The sequence below is a fragment of the Populus alba genome, chromosome 5, assembly GCF_005239225.2.
Source record: "Populus alba chromosome 5, ASM523922v2, whole genome shotgun sequence".
Classification (NCBI taxonomy): Eukaryota; Viridiplantae; Streptophyta; class Magnoliopsida; order Malpighiales; family Salicaceae; genus Populus; species Populus alba.
Genome location: NC_133288.1, coordinates 7,518,087 through 7,541,340, shown reverse-complemented (window position 1 = coordinate 7,541,340; position 23,254 = coordinate 7,518,087). Strand labels below are relative to the sequence as shown.

The 23,254-nt window shown below is 33.9% G+C and overlaps 4 protein-coding genes across 4 annotated transcripts; 2 read left to right on the top strand and 2 right to left on the bottom strand.

The window, feature by feature from the left end:
• Positions 1–1,173: 1,173 nt before the first annotated feature.
• LOC118054072 (probable potassium transporter 13) lies at positions 1,174–4,047 on the bottom strand. Its single transcript, XM_073409393.1, has 9 exons — positions 4,009–4,047; positions 3,886–3,954; positions 3,256–3,487; positions 2,912–3,160; positions 2,766–2,816; positions 2,425–2,685; positions 2,284–2,336; positions 2,085–2,199; positions 1,174–2,001 (listed from the first exon to the last, which is right to left on the bottom strand). The coding sequence occupies exons 1-9, from the start codon at positions 4,045–4,047 to the stop codon at positions 1,937–1,939; spliced, it is 1,134 nt and encodes a 377-aa protein (XP_073265494.1). The 3' UTR covers positions 1,174–1,936.
• Positions 4,048–7,896: 3,849 nt separating this feature from the next.
• LOC118054083 (acetylornithine aminotransferase, mitochondrial) lies at positions 7,897–11,234 on the top strand. Its single transcript, XM_035065527.2, has 3 exons — positions 7,897–8,475; positions 9,442–9,876; positions 10,511–11,234. Exons 1-3 carry the CDS (start codon positions 8,044–8,046, stop codon positions 11,048–11,050), a joined length of 1,407 nt encoding a protein of 468 aa, XP_034921418.1. The 5' UTR covers positions 7,897–8,043; the 3' UTR covers positions 11,051–11,234.
• Positions 11,235–15,488: 4,254 nt separating this feature from the next.
• On the top strand, positions 15,489–18,125 carry LOC118054084 (uncharacterized). The gene is made up of 4 exons (XM_035065528.2): positions 15,489–15,649; positions 16,106–16,231; positions 16,340–16,395; positions 17,677–18,125. The coding sequence occupies exons 1-4, from the start codon at positions 15,583–15,585 to the stop codon at positions 17,905–17,907; spliced, it is 480 nt and encodes a 159-aa protein (XP_034921419.1). The 5' UTR covers positions 15,489–15,582; the 3' UTR covers positions 17,908–18,125.
• A 2,934-nt stretch (positions 18,126–21,059) lies between these two features.
• On the bottom strand, positions 21,060–22,719 carry LOC118054089 (probable aspartic proteinase GIP1). The gene has a single exon (XM_035065532.2). It carries the CDS (start codon positions 22,653–22,655, stop codon positions 21,264–21,266), a length of 1,392 nt encoding a protein of 463 aa, XP_034921423.1. The 5' UTR covers positions 22,656–22,719; the 3' UTR covers positions 21,060–21,263.
• Positions 22,720–23,254: the final 535 nt, after the last annotated feature.

The following is a 23,254-nucleotide window of genomic DNA, read 5'->3' as shown; positions in this document are numbered from 1 at the left end:
AAATAATGTAAAACACAACACTCAGATAAAAAAAAATAAAGCTTAGTCCACATGCTTCCCTAGTAGAGTTGTCATTCAATTGCATGTGTGTGGCGTCACGACGATTGTCGTCTAGGGTCGGGATCTCTCTAGTAATGGAGAAAGAATAAGGAATTCTTGTTTCTTATTAGTAAAAAAAAAGATGGAGTCGCCACCTGGTATTTTGGTCACTAGCAATTCTAATTGGTTTAAGAGTCTGAATAAGGGAATTGTTGTATATAGGGAGAACGTATCACAAGAATATAAAAATCAGTCAATGGGTATCATAACCAGTTTATGATTATCCATTAGAACTTGGTTTATATTTCAAAAACATCAAAACAATTTATTTGTTTATGTTAATTTTCGGGATTATAAACTTATATATATATAAGATATATTTCTGATATCAAATAAAAAGACAGTTTTTTTTTTTTTTTTTACTTTTATATTTTGTCATTAAAATAATTAGGCTTTAACTTGATAAGATAAAGATCTTTTTACTTAGAAAAACTTTTTTTAAACCTTAAACAAACCAATAATTAGAAAACACAATAATATCTTAATTTATTTCAGACAACAATATTTTCATTGTTCAAGCTTCTTCTATATATAACATTTGTTACAATCTCCACCCTGTATACACAAGATACAGTTGGTAAAAATTATGTTTACAATTTTCAGACCTGCTTGAACGCTCGCTGCAGGGCTCCGGCTATGGCGTCTAAGAAATCCGTACACAACGTTAATGACAAACTTCTTCAGTATACATGATGCCTCGTTGGATATGACACAAGTATGTCCTATCATGTAAACCACACCAGCTTCCTCTGCCTCCATGAGTTCATTTACATCTTCACTTGCTTCTTGACATTGGAACCGCAATTCTCCACTTCTCCGTGTTTTCGCACCATGCAATGACTGCTCGATCACTACCATTTGTTTGCTACTCAAATAACGTTTCAAGAACTCTGATATCTTTTCAATCAGTTGGGTTTCAAAGGCATAGCTGTCCCTGATGTCCTTGTATCCATACCTAACAGTAGTGAGAGAGAGAAGAGTCAAGGACTCGCTATCAATGAGTCACGAGCTTTGATGAGTTGAAAACAGCAATAACAATTAATGAGTTGGTGGGGTGGGGGGGGGGGGGGAGTGAAGGGAGCTCTGGCGGGCCAATCCTAGAAACATGTAAACGATCACTGACCGGAACTTTTGGAACAATCAAAGACCGAGACTGAATGGTTACAAAGATAGGAATCTGATGGAATGCAGGAAAGTTGGGGACAAAATGTGCCAACATTGGCGGGACAGCAGAGGTAATAAACTAGGCAGACTCCAGGAACCGTTGCTATTCCCATGCATGGTCCAAGCCTCAAGAGGCAGTCCAAGCTAACCTTGTACGCCTGTTTTTTGAGAGTCCCATAATGCCATATCGACATCAGAGACGAAACTACTGCAGAAACAACAAGGGGAAACCAGCCTCCTTTGTGTAATTTAGCGAGGCCAGCATCGAAATAGGACAATTCCACAAATCCAAAAATCACTACGAAAAGGAATGCTAGAAAAACATGTTTCTTCCACACGGTACTAATGATCAGAAACATCAACAAGGTTGTGACTAACATCACTGTGATTACTGCCAGACCTGCCGACACAATATCAACATTAAATATCTCATTTGCAATATATATACATATGAACACAAACAGAAAGGCAACACAGCTCAACAGAGTGAGGTAACACAAACCATATGCCTCTGTAAATCCAGCAACAACAGCAAGGCATAAAATCATCAATACCCAATTCACCTCTGGTATGTAGATCTGTCCATGGATATTATTTGATGTGTGCACTATCTTTACTCGTGGAAAGCAATTGAGTGCCCTACACTGACTAATGATGGAGAAAATGGCTGATATTATTGCTTGGCTTCCCACCACCGTTGCAAGAGTGGCGATGATAAATACTGGCAAAAATTGGCATCTGAAAGCATAGGAGATAAGACCGATTAAACTTATTTTTTTTTTTAAAAAAAAAAAAAGGGAAGATGTTTTATTAAGAGTTACCAGGGACTGCCTTGTAGAAACTACTCTGAAGATCACCTCTGTTCCTGGAGAGGTAAGCGGCTTCACCCATATAAGCCAGAACCAAGCAAGGGTAAACGAGTCCTGTAAATGCAATCTGTTTGAAAGATGCATGAACAAGTCAATTTCCATGTCTACCCCTTCAATAGCTTATAATATCAGGAAATCAAAGAACAATTACCCTAACAGAAAGCTCTGAGAAATGTCCAAGATCAGCAAACATTGCTTCTGCACCTGATAGACTAATAAATTGGATCACCAAAAGAGAAATCCAACACAGCAACATAATTTTTTTTTGAATATTTTCTCCTTTAGAACCAACCTGTAGCACAGAGAACAATGCCTCCTAATGAACACCAACCAGCTTTCCCAGTTTTCTTAAAAAAGTTGTAGATATAGTATGGTGATAGAGCTTTGACAACGTCAGGGTTCCAATGGGATATGTTGTAAATGCCAACCCCACTGATGCACAGCAACCAAGCAATCAAAATTGGTGAAAAAAGAAACCCAATTCTATGTGTTCCGCAATGCTGAAGTGCAAAAACGCCAACTAAGATCACGCAGGCAATGGCAACAGTATAATCTGGCACATACGAACACGTCAGAAACTGGCTAAAGATTTTGACGTGATCTTTTATCAATCGAATTAGGATCATAACTTACTCTCATGTAAATCTGGATCCTTAATTTGGATTCCATAGACTGCAGATAGGACTGCAAAATAAAAACAAGGAATCCATGAGAATCAGCAAATGCATAAAGGCAGCGCAATTAAATAAATACAATTCTAATCGGATCAGGAAACATACCAGACATTGCTGGTGTCGGGATTCCATCACCAATGACCATGCTAGTCCCAAGCAGAACAACTAGCAGCAAAACAACACGCGAACTACGATGCTTGTTGAAGAATTCCTTTATAACCAAGCTAGCTCTTGTCTCCTTTGTGGATACATTAGAATCATAACAAGTTACAAATTCATGTTCCAGATGAGAACTATTCAGAAGGCCCATTCTGGAATGTCGGCAGAGTAACGAGTACAATGCGAAGGTTCCACCTGGAAAAGATAGGCTCTTGACAAGAAATGAGCATCAAACCACTTACATTAATATGATGATTAATACAATATAATGGATAGATCATTGTGAGCACCTTCTCCATTGTCATTTGCTCCTAGCACAATTATCATATACTTGCAAAGAGGGATGATTGTCAAAGTCCAGAAAACTATAGAAAGTACCCCAAAGATTTCATGGTTCCTCTCATAAATTTGTAATTCACCAGAGAATGAACTCTTGTAGACATAGATGGGGGATGTGCAGAGATCGCCATAAACAACACCAAAAGTCTGGTAGGCAAGTAATAGAGTGGTTTTGTAGAACTTCTGCCAGTAAGTCAAAAGTATTTACAAGTTGAAATATTAATCAAATGCTACAGTAGTCACGGTATTGAATCTATTGATGGAAGCAACGGAAAGGAAAGTATCCAAATTCAAGTACTAAATTATGAAGCTGGATAATTCAACATTTTAGCATCTAAATTCAGGGAAAGAAAAAACAAGGACTAGGGACCAAAAAGGTTATGAAGGCCAAAGAAAGCAGTGATTTCTCTTCCCCAAAACTGAATACCAAAAGAAATTGGGAATATGGCATTGAAACTAAAAGGAAGACAGAAAAAGAAAAAATTATTATAAGAATAATAATTAAAAGAATAGTGATATGAAAATAGAAAACCCACTGCTGAGCTGAAAAATGCATATCCCAGAGTCTGCATAAAAAAAACCACAACAAGAACTCCATAGCCAGACACAATCTCTTTCACTCTCTTAAGAAACAAATGGAAAGCAAAGAACTGCATACAAAATTCACCAAAACGTATTAGTCTCATGCAAATATAATCAATTACCTGTCGAGAATCCTGTGTTGCACCCGATTCTTGGTCCATTTCCCTCAGCACTTCTTTCAACTTAAGGGTGAGTTTCTTTTTTGTTTATGAAAAGAAAGTGAAGAAACAATTGATCAAAGATGAAAAGGAATTAATAGGCTGCTATCTTAAGTAATTCTAATTCTGTTGAAAGCATACAAGATATATATTGTCAATAAGGCCATCAATGGAAAACACAGAGGGAGACACGAAAAAAAAATATGTAAGCAAGGGCGGAGCCGTTTACAAGGCTAAGGTGGGCTGTAGCCTAAATAACAAAACATGAAATATAAATCTTGCCTTTTTGTGTTAGATTTTTGGTTAAATGTAACAACCTATTAGTGGTTTTTGTATTCCAAGAATTCAGTCAATTTTTTCACTTTAATATGTTCGATTTATTTCTCTTATCCCCACGTATGAAATATTTGACTTACTAAAACTAGAGTCCACAGCTACAAAATAACAAGTATAAAGAATAGAAGCTATTCCAAAGAGGAAACATTTCAAATTGAATATGAACATTTATTTCAAAAATACATTTTTCAGTTATTTAAATAACTAGTAAATCAAACAATATAATCTCTGATGCGATCCGCTCAAATATCTTGTTTCAATAGACATGAGAAGACTTGAATTCAATTTTATAAAATCAGCATATATATTACATTCGGCAAATTATCCAAACTTAGCTCCAAATAAAGAACATGACTAATAATTAATTTAATCTATTTATGAGTCAAATCATATCCAATAGATAGAAATAGAGTCGTCCTAGGAGTAAAAACAGCATAAACACAAGATGTCACGCTGTTTTTTTTTTTTTAAAAAAAAAACAAGGTCAACCCTAGTTATCTTCGGCAACGTCTTGTAGTTTTTCAGGTTAGCCAAAACTACGTGTGAGAAACATAGAGAAACTGCGTACATTGTCAACCCTAGTTATCTTCGGCAACATCAGGCATGTTCTCTAATTTTGCTCGTAAAGTAGGAAATTAAATTCCTAGTGTAGGGATCATGCCTGATGTTGTTTCTTTGAATAATTAGCTAGTAATTGAATTACACTTCGCTTTTGTTTTTTCTTTGAAGCTATATATTCGGCTGTACTTGCTTCAAACATGCCATTTCTTTTAGTAATTTTTCTTTTTTTTTTGGTGGGACATAAGTTTTTTCCTCATGAATCAATTTTGGGTTGCTTCCCCCTGGTTAACAAGCAATCAGGCAAATTTGGTACTTGAGTTGCCAAAGGCCTGTTGGTCCTCTTAATCAAACGAAAAAGAAAAAAGAAAACAAAATTGATAATTCTTTTTCATAAATAATTCTTAATTTATTTAATTAGATAAATGCATGAACTTTTTAAATTCCACTTGAGATTGTTTTTTATATACTAAAACATGTCATAAAAATCTACATGTACACTATTAAAAAAAAAAATATTCGACCCACATTTAAGCATGAGTCAAATAGCTAGTAAAAACTAAGCCTCGTGGGAAAACCACTATAGCATTTTTATTGTTCACCATCCTACACATCATTGTGTATTGAAATAATAATTGTTTTTCTAAATTTTTAGTTTGTTACTCGAACCCAAACATTTTTTTGCACAATTAAACCATTTTGAACTCAAATTATCACTCAATTGTTGTTTTTTTAAGGAAAGAGTTGGATTGAAAGACAGATAACCAAAGTGAAAAGAGCAGGTAAAATAGGTGGTGACTTTAAATTTTACATGGAAAGTTTATTAAGTCCCCCCACCTTTTCAGTTATAGGATGATCGATCCCTTTAGTTGTCCCAAATTCAATTTTAGTATCAAATTTTATTTTTTATATTTTCAATCCTATTTTTATGAGAGAGGAGAGAAAGGCTTACTGGATTTCAATGTACGGAGAAAGTAGCTGTTCTCGAATATTCCAACCATAAAAAAAAAAGAAGGAAAAGAGATAGAATATGAGAGAGAAGAAGGTAGAGAGAGAAAGGTGGAGGTTAAGTGAAAAGGTAGAAATAAGGAGGTGGGAGGAAAAAACAGGCAAAAAATACCACTCATGCTCGGGCGTGCACTCCACCACCCAGTGTAGGTGTGGCATGCCCAGCAGGCTGAGCATGCACTCCAACACCCTATGGACTTGGGCTTTCATGCTTAAGCCCAACATGTTTGGGCTCGGAAGCACACCCCGAGTCCAATATGTTTGGGTCTAGATAATGTGCTTGGATTCATTTTTCACCTTTAACTGGCCCGAGCCTAACACTTGCCAGAGATTTTTTTGAGACCCCACACGAGTCCCTTAGTATTTTATATTGATTCAATGTATATTATTTTGAGTATAATACAACTCAAAATATCATAAAAAGTGAAATTACACTTTAGCCCCTCCTTTTCATAAAAAGACAAGATTCATGGGCTATAAATATATTATGAATCTTTTAAGTCAAAGTTCATAATTTCTTTATTCTTAACATTTTTAGCATATATATTTTCAGAGTTTATCTTAATAAAATGTCATTGCATTTTATCTCTCTTCAAAGTTACTGACTTTACCATTAGATAGTCCCTACGACCATCAAAAAGGATCTCTTGTAGGTACCGATTACCTTGACTTACCATATATCACCTGCTACCAGTTATCAACGCTTTAGGCTTTCCATATCAAGTTATCAAACACCTTGACTAGGGATAATAAACCAGATTGTTTGAACCAAGAGCTCAACCAAATTCTCCAACACATCAGCCTTATTCCTAAGCATCCTGGATTCTAAGGCTCATTAATTGGCACCATCCATGGAAAACTAATCAAAAACCCATCAATTTATAAAACTTATTTTTGACATTTTCAAGACAAATCTACTTGTTACAATGAACACTTCTACCTAGCTAGACCTTCAATAACTCACCAATCAGATGCAACTCCTTACTCGAACCGTGTTGACAACCTAAGGTTAAAATCAGACCTTGCCAACCCGACAAGTTTTGACACCCTCGGCAACATACAACGCCAAAAAAAATAGCATCCAAAAGAATAAGGTCAGAATTTAAAATGATAATAAAATGAAGGATAATTCTAAATTTTAGATAGATCAATGCGAATTACGAGGAGAGTATAAAGAAAAAGGGAAAGAAGAAAGAAAGTGTTGCCGAAGACATGGCATCGAGAATCAAGGGACATGCCTGGACAAAGGACCACATCATGCCACTTCCAATGCAACTGTTGAAGGTAGTGTTTCAGCACTAGAAAAACCGCATGCAATGCTAGAGCATCGTGGCTTCCTTAACTTGTTGGCATGTGTATTGCACGAGTCAGCCAATCTTCACCAAGTTGTTAACTTCAATTTCCTATATTTGTTTTAGTACCAAATTTAGTCCATAAATCTTTAATTGCTCTAAATCAACATAATTTAGTTTTATTTTGGCAAACAAAGCACCAAAAGTTTTCCTCAATATTAAGAGATTTCTATATCTAGGCAATTAAAATAAACCATTCAGTCAATTTCTAAAAAAACCAAATTCAAAAGGATAAAATTAAAAATTAATTAACCTGAGTTTTTCCCCTTTTCATGCATTTAATATTTTTCAAAGCTTCAAATTTGGTTCCAAAAATTTTATTGGCTATAAACCAATAAAATAAAATTTTATGTTATTAAATTAAACAAGTAGAGAAATATTTCTGACACCCCAAGAAATGACAAAAAAAACTCTGCTACTAAATTATTACAATATCAAATGACCAGATTAAAAAGATAAAAGCTAAAAAAACAAAATATAAAATATCGAAGGATAAAAATACAAAAAAGAAATCGATGTGGATCAGAGGGGCTACAATAATTCGAAGAGGAGACTTAAATAATTACTAGTGTAGGCCTATATATATATATAAAGGTTTAAACAAGCTCCAATTCAGTAATCACTCTTCAAATCTTTCCTTTTCGTGTATTCAGTTAAGGAAACACAGAGAGGCAGCCGCCACTGCCCAATACAATTTTCTCTCCCTGTAAATTACACAGCAAAACAACCCAGAAAAGGAAGACGAATGAATTCTATTCACATTTCATCAAATCCCATAGTTTCTCATTCACTCACTCACCACCGTTGGCTCTCCACTCCACACAAACTCTATCCCCAAGTGATCAAAATCAACGGCAGAAAATCACTGACATCATCATGCCTCAATGTAGACGTGAATGCGCCAGATATTTCAAGAAAAGCAACAGCCCAAAACAGCAAAGAAGTGATGGAGCTAGAAGGGAAGGTAATGGTAGGGACATACGGGAGAGCGCCTGTTGTTTTGGTGAGTGGCAAAGGTTGTAAATTGTATGATATTGAAGGGCGTGAGTATTTGGACATGACTTCAGGGATTGCTGTTAATGCTTTAGGACACTGTGATCCTGATTGGGTTAAGGCTGTTGCTGATCAAGCTCATGTTTTGACTCATGTTAGCAATGTCTACTATTCTGTTCCTCAGGTTAGGTTTCTTCTTCTTCTTCTTCTTCTTTTCATGTTTTCAGCACTTTTTTTTTTTGTCTTTTTAGAAATTTCAGTGAGTGGGAAATGTGTATATGTTTACGGGATCCCACATTTTGAGGAAATTTGGGATAGTGTAAGAAAGTTGAATTCTTTGAAATGGCTCTTGTTTGGATGCTAAGAAAGTGTGGGAAATGTTAGGAAGGTTGAATTCTGGAAATTTCTTTTTTTATCTTGTGTGAAGCGGGTGTGTAGGTCGTGAAAATGGTGAATTGAGGAGCTTTTAGGAGATATGAAGTATTGAAAGAATGGGCTCAAGTTAGTTCAAGCAAAGCACATTGGTTTCGTACTTCTTGAAATGGGGCATTAGAGCTCTAAAAAGTATTATTTGGACAGTATATTTAGTACAAGAGAATGGAATGGATGTATTGAAGATGGAATTAAATGGATAGTTTATCAAACCTGAGTAACGTAATGGATAATGCGACGGTTTGCTGGGATGGCCTGATGGTCAAGCTAGAGAAGTCAGGGGTTTAGGTGTTAGAGGTTTAATTGGGATTGAAGGGGTAGAACCAGGACATGACATAAATCCATGTTGATTGTTGTTGTGAATGTGGTTTAAGTGATTAGGGATGAATCTAATAAGAAAGTCAAAAAGAGTTACTTTTAACGTTTTTTAAAGACCAAATTACAAAAATAACGTAGTGTAAATGGAAACAAGTTTGGATTTTGGGCGTAAGTTGCCAGATGTATATGAAATAAATTTTCAATATGGGAACGGGTCTTAAGCACTGGATTCATCTAGAAGGATATTTGAACTGGACAAGCTCCTGGTTTTCCCAATCCCACCGGCCTACCGGGTTTGGATTTGAAAATATTGGGATTTGACGTATTCATATATTTGTTTAAGTGGTATGGTAAAAGTCTTTATTTAAAAAAATAAGAATTAGTAATGGTGTTTCTGCAGGTAGAGCTTGCTAAGTGTCTAGTGGATTGCTCGTTTGCTGATCGAGTGTTTTTTACAAATTCCGGAGCAGAGGCAAATGAAGCAGCTATCAAATTTGCTAGGAAGTTCCAAAGACACTCAAACCCTGACGTGAAAGACCCAGCTACAGAATTCATATCTTTCACTAATAGCTTCCATGGCAGGACAATGGGTGCACTTGCTTTAACAAGCAAAGAACAATACAGATCACCTTTTGAACCTGTTATGCCTGGAGTCACTTTTGTAGAATATGGAAATATAAAGGCTACACAAGAATTAATTCGGCATGGGAAAACTGCTGCAGTTTTTGTGGAACCCATCCAAGGTGAAGGAGGCATTTATAGTGCAACAAAGGTGTTTTTGGAGTTCTTGCGAACTGCTTGTGATGATGCTGGGGCACTCCTGGTGTTTGATGAGGTAATCAACTGAATAAGAAAAATTAAATGTTCAATTTGTGGGCTGTGTCAATTGTCTGAAAACTGCATTTTAGTATGTATATGCACTTCTGCATGCGCACACAATTTAGTCCTATCTTTGGCTTTTCCAAAATGTTTTATTTTAAAGATCAATATTACTCTGGAACCTAAAGTGCCATTCTATTATTTACTAAGGTAGTGATGGCCACTAGTTAGAATTAGCTTGTTTCTTCTTCCTTTTCTCCTGATCAATAGAATTATTATGGAAAAATAGAGCATCTAAAGTTTGGCAGCACATATGAGCACTCAGGAATTGCATGGAAGTGCACCTGAAAAAAAAATGGAAAGAAAGAAAACGGAAAATCATTTCCTTGACAGAAAACAAGGAGAACAGATCTTTCAAAACCCTTAACTAATTAGATGATACCGTAGGAGGACCAGTGATGGCTTAGAACATCAAAACACTGCCTTTCCCTTTTCCTTTTCCTTCATATTGTGAACCTTCATTTTTATTTGACTCATAGAAAACAAACTGCCTTTTTATTATCAACCATGAATGCATTTGCCATCTAATTACTTGTACTGGTGAAATTTCTTATGACTTATCTTGTGCGAATGTTTTCCTCATTCTGCAGGTGCAATGTGGTTTAGGTAGAACTGGATACCTCTGGGCCCATGAAGCTTATGGGATCTTCCCAGATATAATGACACTCGCAAAACCACTTGCTGGAGGTCTACCTATTGGTGCCACTTTGGTGACTGAAAGAGTTGCTTCATCTATAAATTATGGTGACCATGGAAGTACATTTGCTGGTGGTTCCCTTGTTTGCAATGCAGCCCTTGCTGTTCTGGAGAAAATCTCAAAACCAGAATTTTTGGCGAGTGTATCTAAGAAAGGGCTGTACTTGAAAGAAAATTTGCAGCAAAAGCTTGGCAGTAACTCACATGTGAAAGAAATCCGAGGTCTTGGGTTTATTATTGGAATTGAGTTGGATGTCCCAGCCTCACCACTAGTTTCTGCCTGTCGAGATTCTGGCCTTCTTGTGTTAACTGCTGGAAAAGGAAATGTCGTGAGACTTGTGCCTCCATTGACTGTAACTGAGCAGGAACTTCGTCTTGCATCTGATATTCTACAAAATGCAATATCTGTACTTGATGAGAATAATTCAGAGTAGGGGGAGAAACAATTGCAAACCTGCAACCTTCCGCAGCAGACCAGACTGACTTATTCCTGTTGTAGCTTTAAATTATGAAGTTGTAACTCCTGTACAATCTTTTTTGTTTTTTTATTTACTCTTGTACAATAGAAAGGCTATGTTGTGGTTGTAATAGTAAGTTTTTCTTTTTTTTACTACTTCAGATAGAGTTGCTCTAGTCCTGTAGCGGACCGTAGAATGCATGTTAATTGAGACCTGAAGTAACGCAGCTGGTTCAAGTATATTTTAGCAGTGTACAAGTAGTGAAAGTTCTGAGGCCTGGGAGTGTGGCCTAACAAGAAAATTTAAAAGAAAACTTGCAAAAAAAAAAAAAAAAGTGACAAACTGGTAGTGAAAATGACTTTTTTTTTTTTTATCCTTTTTTGCAAAGCCTGGACCTGACACAACATATATGAAGCTTTGTTGAGTTGATTATTAAGTGAAAAGTGACAAACAGTGCCTCTTCACTGTGATGTTGTCTCCTGGTCAAATAGTGCCTCTTAATTTTGTTATTCTTGTACTATTTCTCACTCATTATTTATTTGGATAGAGAAACGATGCTCTATTACTTTTATTTTCGAAAGGAATTTATCAAAACATCTATTATGACCATTTTAAATTACTCCCAACATATTTGGTCATGTGCATTCTTTTAACTTTCATCAAAATACACTCATGTAATTATAGTCATTTTTCAAAGAATAAACCAACTTTTATCTAAGAAGATGCCCCGCAAGCATTGCATTACTCTCTAACTATTTATGAAGTTCACCGATTAATCATCTCCCACAAAAGCAACATTGGTCTCAGCTGATTTGGCTATGCTTACTCATTTGACTATCATAAAGAGGCACTCGTTGTTGTCAAATATTATTCATAACTTTTATAGATTTTACTGAATCATCATTTAATTTTTATTTTCAATGGACTTCTTGCCCCTAGTTGAACTGGATATTATCTATTACCTTTATAAGGTTCACAATATTCTTCTTTAGATGCTCAACTTTTTAACGATGACTCATAAGAAATGTTAACATCACTTTTGTTACGAACTTTGTAAATCTAAAGTCAATGACATTCGGTGTTTGAAAATTATTTTCTTCTTTTGGAATAAAATTGTGAATTTCAAGGACCTTATCCATTTAAGTTTATTTTTTGCAAATAAATCATGAAAATGTAATTTTAAAGGTGTTTCTTCAATCATGACCCAAGGCACGCCATTCAACACTAAAAGGTTGCTTTCATGCTTATTTGGTTGACTATTAGTAGGGTAGTGATGGGAAAGAATTGTTTGATCAAAGTTAGGCTATTTATAACTGAAATGAATTTTTTATATTTTAAAAATAAAAATTTATCTTATTTTGAATTTATTGTAATTTATCTTAAAATAATCTTATTTTGAATTTATTGTAATTTCAAAAGGGTTTAATCTTGCTTTAGGCAAATAATGATTTGGTTTCTTATATAAATGATATTTAAATGGGTGAAGGTATATGATAAGGTGACCTTCTGTTTTTTTGGTTTTAGTGGAAAATGCTCCAATGAAAGCTTGAAGTTTTGTTTGAGAAAAAATTGTTTTCTTTTTAGTACTCATTTTATCAACATGAATAATAATGAGTAACTTCTTTGTGATGTGATAATTCTTGTAAAAAAATTCTTTGTATTTTAAAATTGTTATTTATCAATCCAAGTTGTTTGCTTAATTATAAATGACGTTTTAAATGCATATAATGCAGGTTGCGCCTTTTAGCTATGAAATAAAAGAATTCACAAGCTTAAAGAGTATTTTCAGGTTCTAAAGACTTAGAATCACTATCATTTACTTGACTCATTGTGTCTTTCAATCTTCTTTCCTTTTGTTGGATTTTTTTATTTGCCCTTTTTTTATTGCTTTGGTAAGGCATTCTCATTTTGTTTTGACCTTGACTTGGTCTTTTTTGTTTTTCATTTAGGCATGCCCCCCAATATTTGGATTTCTCGAGCTCTTTTGCTTTTAGATTTCACCATTTTTCTCAATTCTTGAATTTTCATTTGCCTCTAGTGTAGGTGCATGAGTATAGTCAGAATCAACTCTTGATATTTAGAATTTTTATTTGCCCCAGCATAAACTGTAATCCTAGCTAGGGTTTTTGAGAAGAAAAAATTATCCAGGCTTAAATGAAGGCTACAAGAGATATGTTCAAAACATGAAAGAAATAAAAAAAGATGGTATTTTTATCATTTCAAGCACAAACAGTTAGAACCAATAAATTTTATTCTCATCTAGTATAATAGTTTAGACTTGCAAAGAACTATGTTTTTATGAATCCATGACTAGCAACTCCACTACATGTGATTATGCATATAATTAAAATATGACCCAGAGATACATGGGATGTGAATTTTTGCACATTTTTTATTTTTCATGTCTTTGGTTCAAGTTTGTTTGGTCATCTTAGAGAGGAAGTTACTAGATTAATTTATTTTCCATCTTTTGAAAAAGATGTTGAAACGTTGTGTTGAACAAACATCAAATTTAATTTCAAAATAAAAAAACCATTGCAATTCTTCATAATTATTTTGGCAAAAAGGTTTTTTTACAAAATTGATTTGGTCACCAATATTTTTAATAGAGCCATGATATCACTTATGAGGGTCAATCAGTTTTGAAAAAGTACAAATTATCTTTTAGTATCTTTCATGATATACTCTGGGGGTCGATTATTTTTGTCCATTATATTTATCCAATCACAAACAACAATAAAATATCAAGTTATTATTTTCACAAAAACATTTATTAATTTCAAAATAACAACAAAAAAAACATATTTTATTAAAAAAAAAAATATGATGTCATCCCAAAACAAAATGCATTTCAAGCCTTTGGCCCAATTACTGGTTGTGTAAGGTTTTAATATTTATAAATGTTTCTTTCACATTATGGTAACTTATTGATGAATAATAAAAAAATTCTCATTTTCTCTTATTCTCCTGTTTCTTTTCTTTTCTTTTTCCTCTTTTCTAATTTTTCTTTCTTCCTTTCCTCTTCCTCTTTCTTGAATTATATCTTGCCCTGCATCATTTTTCTTTGGTGAGCATTTAGGTAATCAATGTTGATACTTTTTATTATTCTTCTAATTAAGTTCACCAAATCACTTAACTTGAATTATATCTTGCCCTGCATCATTTTTCTTTGGAGAGCATTTAGGTAATCAAAGTGATATATAGTATTAAGATCTTACTTCTAATTCACCCGTTGAAACCATGAAACTTCCTCTCTTATAAGAATAATACGATATGAAAAAAAAGTTATCTTGCATAATACTCCCCTTCCTGCCTTTCACCCCTAATTTTTTTCTAAAACGGTATTAAAGCTAAACAAGGTAGTTTTTGTTCTAATATCAATAGGTGTTTTTTTTAAGCAACCCTACACAATATTGTTTTCATTTAATTTTATTTAATTACTTTTCTATGCATGTCTATTATTATTATTATTTAATTAAATAAAAATTTAATTAAAAAAATAAAGTTATTGAATATAACTAGATCCATGACCTATGTTGCGAGATAAAATATATTTATCTACATCTGCTTTAATTTTTCAAATTTAGTATTTAGTTATTTTTAACAACTTATTTTTTTAAATTTATTTATATATATAATTATAAATTTATTTCATTATATCTATACATCAATTTTTTATATAATTAATTTTTTTAATGTCAAGAAACGGGTTGAAAATATCTTCCTATTCAATTTTTTGTTTTATTATTTTTTTTATTAACATGAATGTTCAAATCAAATTCTTCACACCTCAATTAATTCTATAAATTTTAAAATTAATAATTATGTAATTTTTTAGTAGTTACAACCAAACTTAGATTTAATTTTTTTTTATCCCACGCATGATGGAGCGCGGGCCAACACGAATGGCATACTTGAAGTATAGTTATAAACGATATAAAATTTAGTTTAGTTGTTTAAAGTACATTGCTGATAAAAAGAGTCAAATTCTTCTCTGCAACTTTTGGGTTTTGAAATTTGAGAGCTTAGATAAGAAGTTCTGAGTTTTTTCAAAATTTTAGTCCAACATAAGGATTTCGGCTCTAATTCATTTCGGTCCATAATGAGCTTCACTTTTAACTTTAGTTGTCTTTTTAAATAGGATTATAAATTTGTTATTTGTAAAATATAAATGTAGTATTTAAATTAAATAGTTTTTTTTCTTTGGTTTTAAGAATAATTAATTAGTTTTTATGTGTTAAAATCTATTTATAACTTAGTCATTTTTCTTATTTCATATTTTTTAAGAAATAAAAAATGATATGAAAAGAATAATAAAAAAACATTTTTAAAAAAATTATTAAATTAAATTAAATATGATCAATATTAATTAATTATTTTTTAAACTAGAAAAACTAGAGGAGCTAATTTATAATTAATTCTTTCTAATTTCAGTTGCATTCTCCTCTCCTGAAGTCCTGATATATACACTTTTCTCTCTTATAAAAATAAAACATATTTCGCCGAAAATGGGAGACGAAAGGAAGGAGAAGAGGAAGAGCAGGAAGAGAAGCTCCTCTCTGTCTTCGACTGAAGGTTCTCTTATATATATATATATATATATATATATTTTTATTTTTTTTTTCCTGTTTTTTTCTCGAGAAAGTGAAGGTAAAAAAGAAAATTGAAAGCATGATCTTGAATTGATATAATATGTTTTCTTTGACGAGTTTTGAATAAATTGAAAAACCCACCTCAATTCTTCCGTGTAGTTTTGTTGAGAACCAACAAGTTTGTAATTTTATGTTCTATGAGACCTCAAACACGAAATTTGTTTGTTTTCCTGCATTTTCTCAGCAACCAAACAGAGCTTGGTATTGTTATAGTTGCCTTTTTTCTCTGGGTACTGGGTAAAATGGAAACTCACCTCAATTATGTCAGTGGTCTAATTAGGAGGGAAAAAAGTTTGGTTTTTCAGGGTCTTTAAGGTTTCAAACGAAAGATGGGATTGCTATGTTGTTTTTGAATTTGGCTTTGATTGAAATTGTGTAGATGAAGGAGGAAGAAGGAAAAGGCAGAGAAGTGACAAGGAAGAAGGAGACGGAAGGAGAAGTAGAAAGAGTGATAAGAAAGAGAAGAGAAAGGACAAGAAGTCTCATAGGCACCACTCTGATAAAGGTATACTCTATACTATTCTAGTTTCTTTGTGTATTTTAAGTTTATGAAGCATGACATATTTTTCATGCTGTTGTTGTGTTCTGACCTTGCTAATATTCATTGCCTCAGAGAAGAAGTCTAAGGATAAACAAAAAACCAAACGACACAAGGGGGATCGCCACTTGGTATTTTTGTTAAGCCTGTAGTAATCTTGAAGCAAGCTTTGATATTTTCTTATGTTGTGATTTGTGGAAGTAAATTAGGGTTTTGATTTTGCTGCTACTGGTGTTATGCCTTACCAACTCATGCACCTAAACCTGAAAGGAAGGGTGTGTTTTATTTGTCAAGCTGTAGATTGTGATTTTTGATATTTTCAGTTCTTATTATGGTAGGATATTCTCAGGAATAGGTGCTTGGATAAAATGTGAAATAAGTATCCTAAGGCCTTGCAATGAGTTTTTGAATGAAAGGCACCTAGAATTCATAACATAAGCTGACGTGCAAACAAATCTAAATGGGGATTCTAGTTCATCCTCTCAGCAGACGTGTGGGTGGTCGTAATAATGCTATATACACTTTTTGGTGATGCAAAATTATGTGACAGGAAAACAATCCACATGTGTGTAATGTCCGTAATATTGTAAAGAATACTTGTTGGTAATGTCCCTTAATTTAATCAGTGTATTAAGCCAAGTTCCAGTGATACTTTCAGTAACATTGAGAAAGCTTAGAATTACTGCTCTAGAGACTTGATCTTGCAAATTGTATCCACCTCTTGCTCAACCATCATCCTTGGACTGGTGAAGAACTTCCTGTCTACTCAGCAAACTGGAACATAAGTCTAAATATACACATCATTTATTGGGCCCTACAGAGCAAAGTAGAAATAGTTCTAAATGCCCTTTGTTTTTTGTAAAGCATGGAAGGCACTAAGCTACCTATTTAAGAGCCAACTGCAGTTTCCTATTTCAATTGCAAATGTTTTAATTCTTTTGAATTTAGGACATTCTGGGGCCTCTATATGTGTAAAATTTGTTCAATCTCTTACATGGATGCTGTTAATGGTGGTGTACTTTAATAGGACAAACAATGAAGCATCCTATTCCAGAAGTGGAAATAATTTCTAAATCCTGTAAATGACTGGAACAGGTGTTGCATTTAATTTAGCCATCTTTGATGCAGACCATGCATGGAGTATCCTGCTCGGCAGAGTTCACTTAGATTGGAAGTTGTTGATTAGAGCAGTCAAAACTACGAAAATCTTATGTCAAGCACATCCTGTCTAAGTGTATCATAGGTACACAGGTCAAAATTTGAAATGTTGAAAGTTAACAAATTACCTTGGAAATTTCAGGTGTCATATGTTTGAACTTGAATGTGATTTTGGTTGGTGAGCATTTATAGATTTTTTTGTAGAGTTTAAAGATCATTTCACTGATTTCTGCTGTAAACTTTTGTTCCTCCAGAAACCTGAGTTTCAACTGTCCAATGACGACTACTTCTCCAAGAATAATGAGTTCGCTACTTGGCTAAAAGAGAAGAAGAAAGTGTTTTTCTCTGACCTTACATCGGAATCTGCACGAGAATTGTTTTCAGTCTTTGTCAAGGACTGGAATGCTCAGAAGCTTGAATCCCGATACTATGAGGGCATTTCAAGTGGGCCTCGGAGTGCCCATAACTGGGCACTCAAGCTTTAGAGAAGAAGACAGCGCCAGTGGTTTTGCTTTGCTTTGTTTTTGTTTCTGTATGTCTTTCTATCCTGTTCTCCGGACACTGGAGAACTTGACATTTTAAATCAGCTCATGCTAGAATGTTGGCATTTTGCCACTCTATGAATTGCTTGTAGGGCACACTTGCGTGATGTGTTTGATATATTTTAATCATCAAGAATAGTTGTTATTCAGCTTTAAAATCACCATGTTTCTATTGCAAAAACTTGAAACCGGAAAACAATTTTCTATTTTTCGCTAGAATATCCCTCCGTTACCATTCATCATATACAATCTTCCTGTATTTTTCTATGTCTTCTCCGTATGGTACCAAACTTAGTAATATTGCTACATATTGAAGATTTTGGGTTATTTTCTTATCATGAGGAGCATGACACGTTAAATAATAGTATTAGTAATTGAGGAGACAATGAAGGAAAACAATTTTCTCCAGATAAAGGAAAAGACCTAGGTCAGTGAAAGAAATTGACCGTGGTATCTAAAATCTCCAAAACCCCACAAAACAAACAAAATTTGCACTCAAGAACAAAATTTGTAGATGATCATAAAGGTATAAATGTTCTGCTGACCGAAGCCATCTCAGGACCTGTATAATGTCCTCAAAGAAGTGTAATCGACTAGCCCCATCACTTCCACACTAGTTTTACTGAAGCTAATGAAAAATATTCCAACATACATCTATTAAGGCACATCAATAAAATAAAGTGAAGTGGGACAAGAGAGATTTGAAGAAATAAATGGAGAAAAGAAAGAAAAAAGATGAGGAAGGAGCTGGGAAGAAAAAGAGAATGAGCGGGAGAGGAGAGGGGAAAGAATCCATAATGTAAAAAGAGTACATATAGTTAACAAAACCCTACACCACCAATAATTGAGCTTATAACCCACTTAGATAAAATGTCCAACAAACAATATAAATTAAGCTCAATAAAAGGAATCAAATAAAATCCAATAACATGAACTTGATTATGCCCAATCTCTCATCCAAAAAGTGGAGAGTTAGGCTATCATCAATCATATATGATCAAACAAGAGTGTGGACTATATCTTGGGTTTGATATCCTTACAAATTTTCAAAGGATTATAAGAACCTGACTCTATCAAGTATAGCTCTAGTCAACTTCAATAAAAAATAAGATTAAAGTTCTGCAATATATCTCCAATAATCCATATATAGTCTGAAGCTGGTCACCCCTATTTTTCTATTAATTTGGAATGATCCTCATCTTTCTCATCATGAATAAGTGGTATAGGATTAGAGAGCTCAACTTGTCACTTAACGTCTTTGAAGTGTTGGGTATCAAGCATAAAAGGTAAGAAACTAAGGATTTTAAAAGGACGTATATATTTAAACCCTTATAGTATTATACTTAACTTTTTAAGTGGTTTTATTAGAGAGTTTCCTGAAACTTCCTCTACAATTAAAATAAAAACAACATACTCTTTTTAAGCCTCCTTTTTCAACTCATTTGGGCTTGTTGTGTTAAGTTCTTCTTCTTCTTCTTTTATATTCATTTCATCTTGATCTTAAAATTCCTCAAGATTAGATTCATACACTTGATCACCATATTCTTTCTCTTCACTTATACACTTTTATTCTTTAATGACTAGGGATTTATTGGTATAACTGACTGAATACTTGAGCTCATTTTAGGAACCTCATTGAGTATTCTTATCTTGTTCTTCCTTACATGGTTGGCATTACTATGGTTGGGTTTGTGGGGGTGGAGTATCTAATATGAAACTATTGTTCCCTAACTGAGACCTAACAAGGATACTATAGAGGTCTTGACATTTCACCTATTTGCTTTTTATAACTAACTCATTATCTTTCGTTAAGGTATAAGCTTTTTCAATAGTAGAAACATCTCAAAGCATAGCTTCTCTCCTAAAATCATCATTGATGGCCTTATAAAAACAAACTTAAAGTTATTGCATCATCCTTTCTTATAACACATTTCATCCATACTCATCAAATTATGCTTCGTATTCGCTAACAAACTTGTTTCTTTTTATGAGATTATTCTATTAGTCTAAAAGTTTATTTCTATAAGATTGTGGTAGGTGCTTTTCCTGTATTTTTTTCATTTCAATTGAATTAGTGATAGGAAGATTTACATTTCCTCTCCAAACAATCCTCAGCAATTTCTTAATGAAGTTGGACAATATCACTAAGTTTCATCTTAGCAAACTAATTTTTTAATTTTTGGACAAGTTAGACCAATCAAGATTCATGTCGAAGATCACAACTTGTTAGGAAAGTGCCTACATGATCCACTTACTCATTTTGCTTTATTCTCATATCATGATTCTATGACTTTTGAAGATGCTATTAAAAAAATAAAGTGGCAAAAGTCTATGAATGATGAAATTGATGTATTAAGAAAAACAACACTTAAAAATTGACAAAGATTCCAAAAATACAAAAGATCATTGGTGTCAAATGGATGTATAAGATAAAATTAAAGTAGATTGATGAAATTATTAAATATAAAGCATGCTTTGTAGCTAGAGGTTATAAACAAGAGTACACTCTCGATTACAAAGAATTTTTACTATGACGGTAATGTATGATACAATTAGATTGATTATTTTTTTGCAACTCAGATTCATGGCCAAATATCGGATGTAAAACCAACAATTCTATATAAAGACCCTCGTTTAGAAGAGAATTCCTTGTTGTTAAAGTTAGTGTTTAAAAATTTTATTTTAAGAGGTGATTGTTACATATTAATTAAAATCCCAGTATAAGTAGGAATATGTGATAAAAAGAAGAAGAAGAAAGATTTGTGTTAGAATATAACTATAATCTTTGTTTAAAGTTAGTTAGAATATTTATTAGATTATAATAGTTAGAAATTATAATATCCTTATATCAATATATATTCAAAATTGTAAAAGTGTTGACTTGGAATTTTAAAAGCGTTGAATCAATCAATAAACATTTGGAAGTTAATTAAATATGTATGTGCATTCATCAATTGATACGAGGTTAGGTTAATTAGGAGAATAAAGACAGCAGCTGTCTTCGTTTTTCAACACAATTTTGGACTTAACGGTTTGGTTTTTAATTTTCATCTTTCAAGAAATGACATCTAAGTTTATAATTATAAGTAAAGATCAAAGGAGAAAGGGACGGGGAATGTCCCCTTTTCATTTTCTTGATCATACATAATGGTGAATGACTAATGCATCGCAAGTTGCAAACTTTTGAAACAAAATTGTGAAATATATATCTAAATCTCCGGCCTTTCCTTTAGCCTTGTTCAGCTTACAATCAAAAAGTAGAGAAAGATTCAAATGAGACAAAACGGGGTTCATTCTTTTTAGATTTTCTTGGTAGAAAACTTGAAATTGGAACAAGTAGTTCCCTTTGACAGAATCGAGGAGCTAAAACCCAATTTCATGGACTCCAAATCGAATTGCAGCATATTATCCTCCAATTGATGACCACCAATCACGATAGATGGACTCCCAATCCAATTTGAACCTCGTATGGTAGTGCTAACCCCACCATCCACAAAAGCCAGGCACCATACATCAACACCTCCTTTCTTTACAATCCTAACCATAGAATTTGATCCAAAGATCTTCCAAACGACATCTTTGTTATGCAACACAAGATCGATGGTTGGCACAACAGGTCCCATCTTTGTAATCTTTATGTCACTTGCAGTGTAGCAGACACCGAATGGCTTAATGGGTTTCGTTGTTGTTTTAGTAAGATTGTAAGTTGAAGAAGCGGCTGCCTTCAAGAATGCTCTAGTAACAGCTTTGTAAATAGAACTCTCTAACTTCGTATATGGAGCAACAGTGCTGATCGTAGTCCCTCCAAAACCATTCTCACTGTTAATGGCTAAGAGGGATTGATTCAGTGGCACCACCGTGTTGTATACTCTTACAGAAGTCAACTCTATGTAATATTCAGGTGAAGCGATCTTACTGTCAACTCCGGAGTCTTTTCCAACAGGGTTCACAATGAGTGGAGTATAAGTAAGAGAACTTGACAGGTCAATGCCCGGCGAGAAGTTATAAGGGCCTTTAGAACCAAAGAAGGCCACACCAGGCTGAGATTTTGAACCTGACAAGCAAATCGCAAAAAGATGTGGAGTGATCTGCACTGGGATGGAGATGTTTGATCTGCCAAAACCTGCTAAGCCAACAACACCTCTAGCCAGGCCTTTGAGATAACTAGTATGACCACAGGAGAAGATAAAGTTGCGGATTTTTTCCAATGGTCCAACTTGAGAAGAACCGTTTATTAATTCAGGCAAGGCTAAATAGTCAATGAGGGCGGCAGCAATGGGGTCGCTTCTTGTAAAGTCGATAGGCTTGATGGGGTTTACAGGAGAGAGCAAGCAAGAATTGTTGGCACAATTAGGACCTGGCGGATCCACACAGTTGACGAGGCAAGCAGGTTGACCTAGCAAATCAGCAAGTGGATAATCACAAGGTATGTGTTTGTATGTGGTGGAATGGAAGTACTTGTCGTCACAGTTGACCCATGTAAAACTAGCGGCGAGGTCGACGAGTAATTTGGCTTGCTTGGGAGGGGTTTGCAGGTACGCAGTGATGATGTATTGGAGCGTAGAACGGTGCTTTTGAATGGGCGACACAAAGGATTTTGTTGCTGTTGCTTGGAGAGGAAGAGTTAGGGAGGTTGTAAGAGATTGGACAAAGAAGAAGGCTAAGACTAAAACTAGTTTTGCCATTGCCATCTTGACTGGTGTGTGGTTGTCGACGAACCCGATGAAGAAGTGATGGGGGAAATGCTTTGTTTATATTGCTGGCCTTGGGGCTAGGATTCTTCGAAAACACATGGGCGGCAGGTCCACGTGAGTTCTTGTTTATAAAAGGTAAAAGAGATAAATTCAAGTGCGGTGGATTAATGGCTTCTCTTTGTCCAAGCATACACAAGGAAAGATTCTCCTAGGACACACTTACTGATACATATATATATATATATATATATATTCCTCATATGAATACATCTTGTAACTTCTTAACCTTGTTTGTTTTTTTTTAGTTATTTTTTTTTCCTGAATCCACTTTCGTTGCTTTTCAATGTTTGGCATTCTTTAAAAAATTTAGTCAAGAAAAAAGGTATTTTCAATCAAAGAAAAAAAATTAGCTTTGAAGAGATTTTTTTTTTCAATTTCATTATTCTTCAACTTTTTTATTTATTAAATTTGATTCTTATTCTTTTAATAAACTTGAAAACAAAATTAAAGCATTAAAAAGTTATTTTTCAACTTATTATTTATGGCATAACCAAACACCAGAAACCGTTTTCTAACTCATTTTCCATAACACTAAC

Coding starts and splice junctions, on each gene's coding strand:
- LOC118054084 (XM_035065528.2), top strand. CDS start 15,583: ATGGGAGACGAAAGGAAGGAGAAGAGGAAGAGCAGGAAGAGAAGCTCC. Junction 16,232..16,339: donor TAGGCACCACTCTGATAAAG/GTATACTCTATA, acceptor TCATTGCCTCAG/AGAAGAAGTCTAAGGATAAA. Junction 16,396..17,676: donor ACAAGGGGGATCGCCACTTG/GTATTTTTGTTA, acceptor TTGTTCCTCCAG/AAACCTGAGTTTCAACTGTC.
- LOC118054089 (XM_035065532.2), bottom strand. CDS start 22,655: ATGGCAATGGCAAAACTAGTTTTAGTCTTAGCCTTCTTCTTTGTCCAA.
- LOC118054083 (XM_035065527.2), top strand. CDS start 8,044: ATGAATTCTATTCACATTTCATCAAATCCCATAGTTTCTCATTCACTC. Junction 8,476..9,441: donor TCTACTATTCTGTTCCTCAG/GTTAGGTTTCTT, acceptor GTGTTTCTGCAG/GTAGAGCTTGCTAAGTGTCT. Junction 9,877..10,510: donor CACTCCTGGTGTTTGATGAG/GTAATCAACTGA, acceptor CTCATTCTGCAG/GTGCAATGTGGTTTAGGTAG.
- LOC118054072 (XM_073409393.1), bottom strand. CDS start 4,047: ATGGACCAAGAATCGGGTGCAACACAGGATTCTCGACAG. Junction 2,686..2,765: donor GGATCCAGATTTACATGAGA/GTAAGTTATGAT, acceptor CGTATGTGCCAG/ATTATACTGTTGCCATTGCC. Junction 2,200..2,283: donor TCTCAGAGCTTTCTGTTAGG/GTAATTGTTCTT, acceptor TCTTTCAAACAG/ATTGCATTTACAGGACTCGT.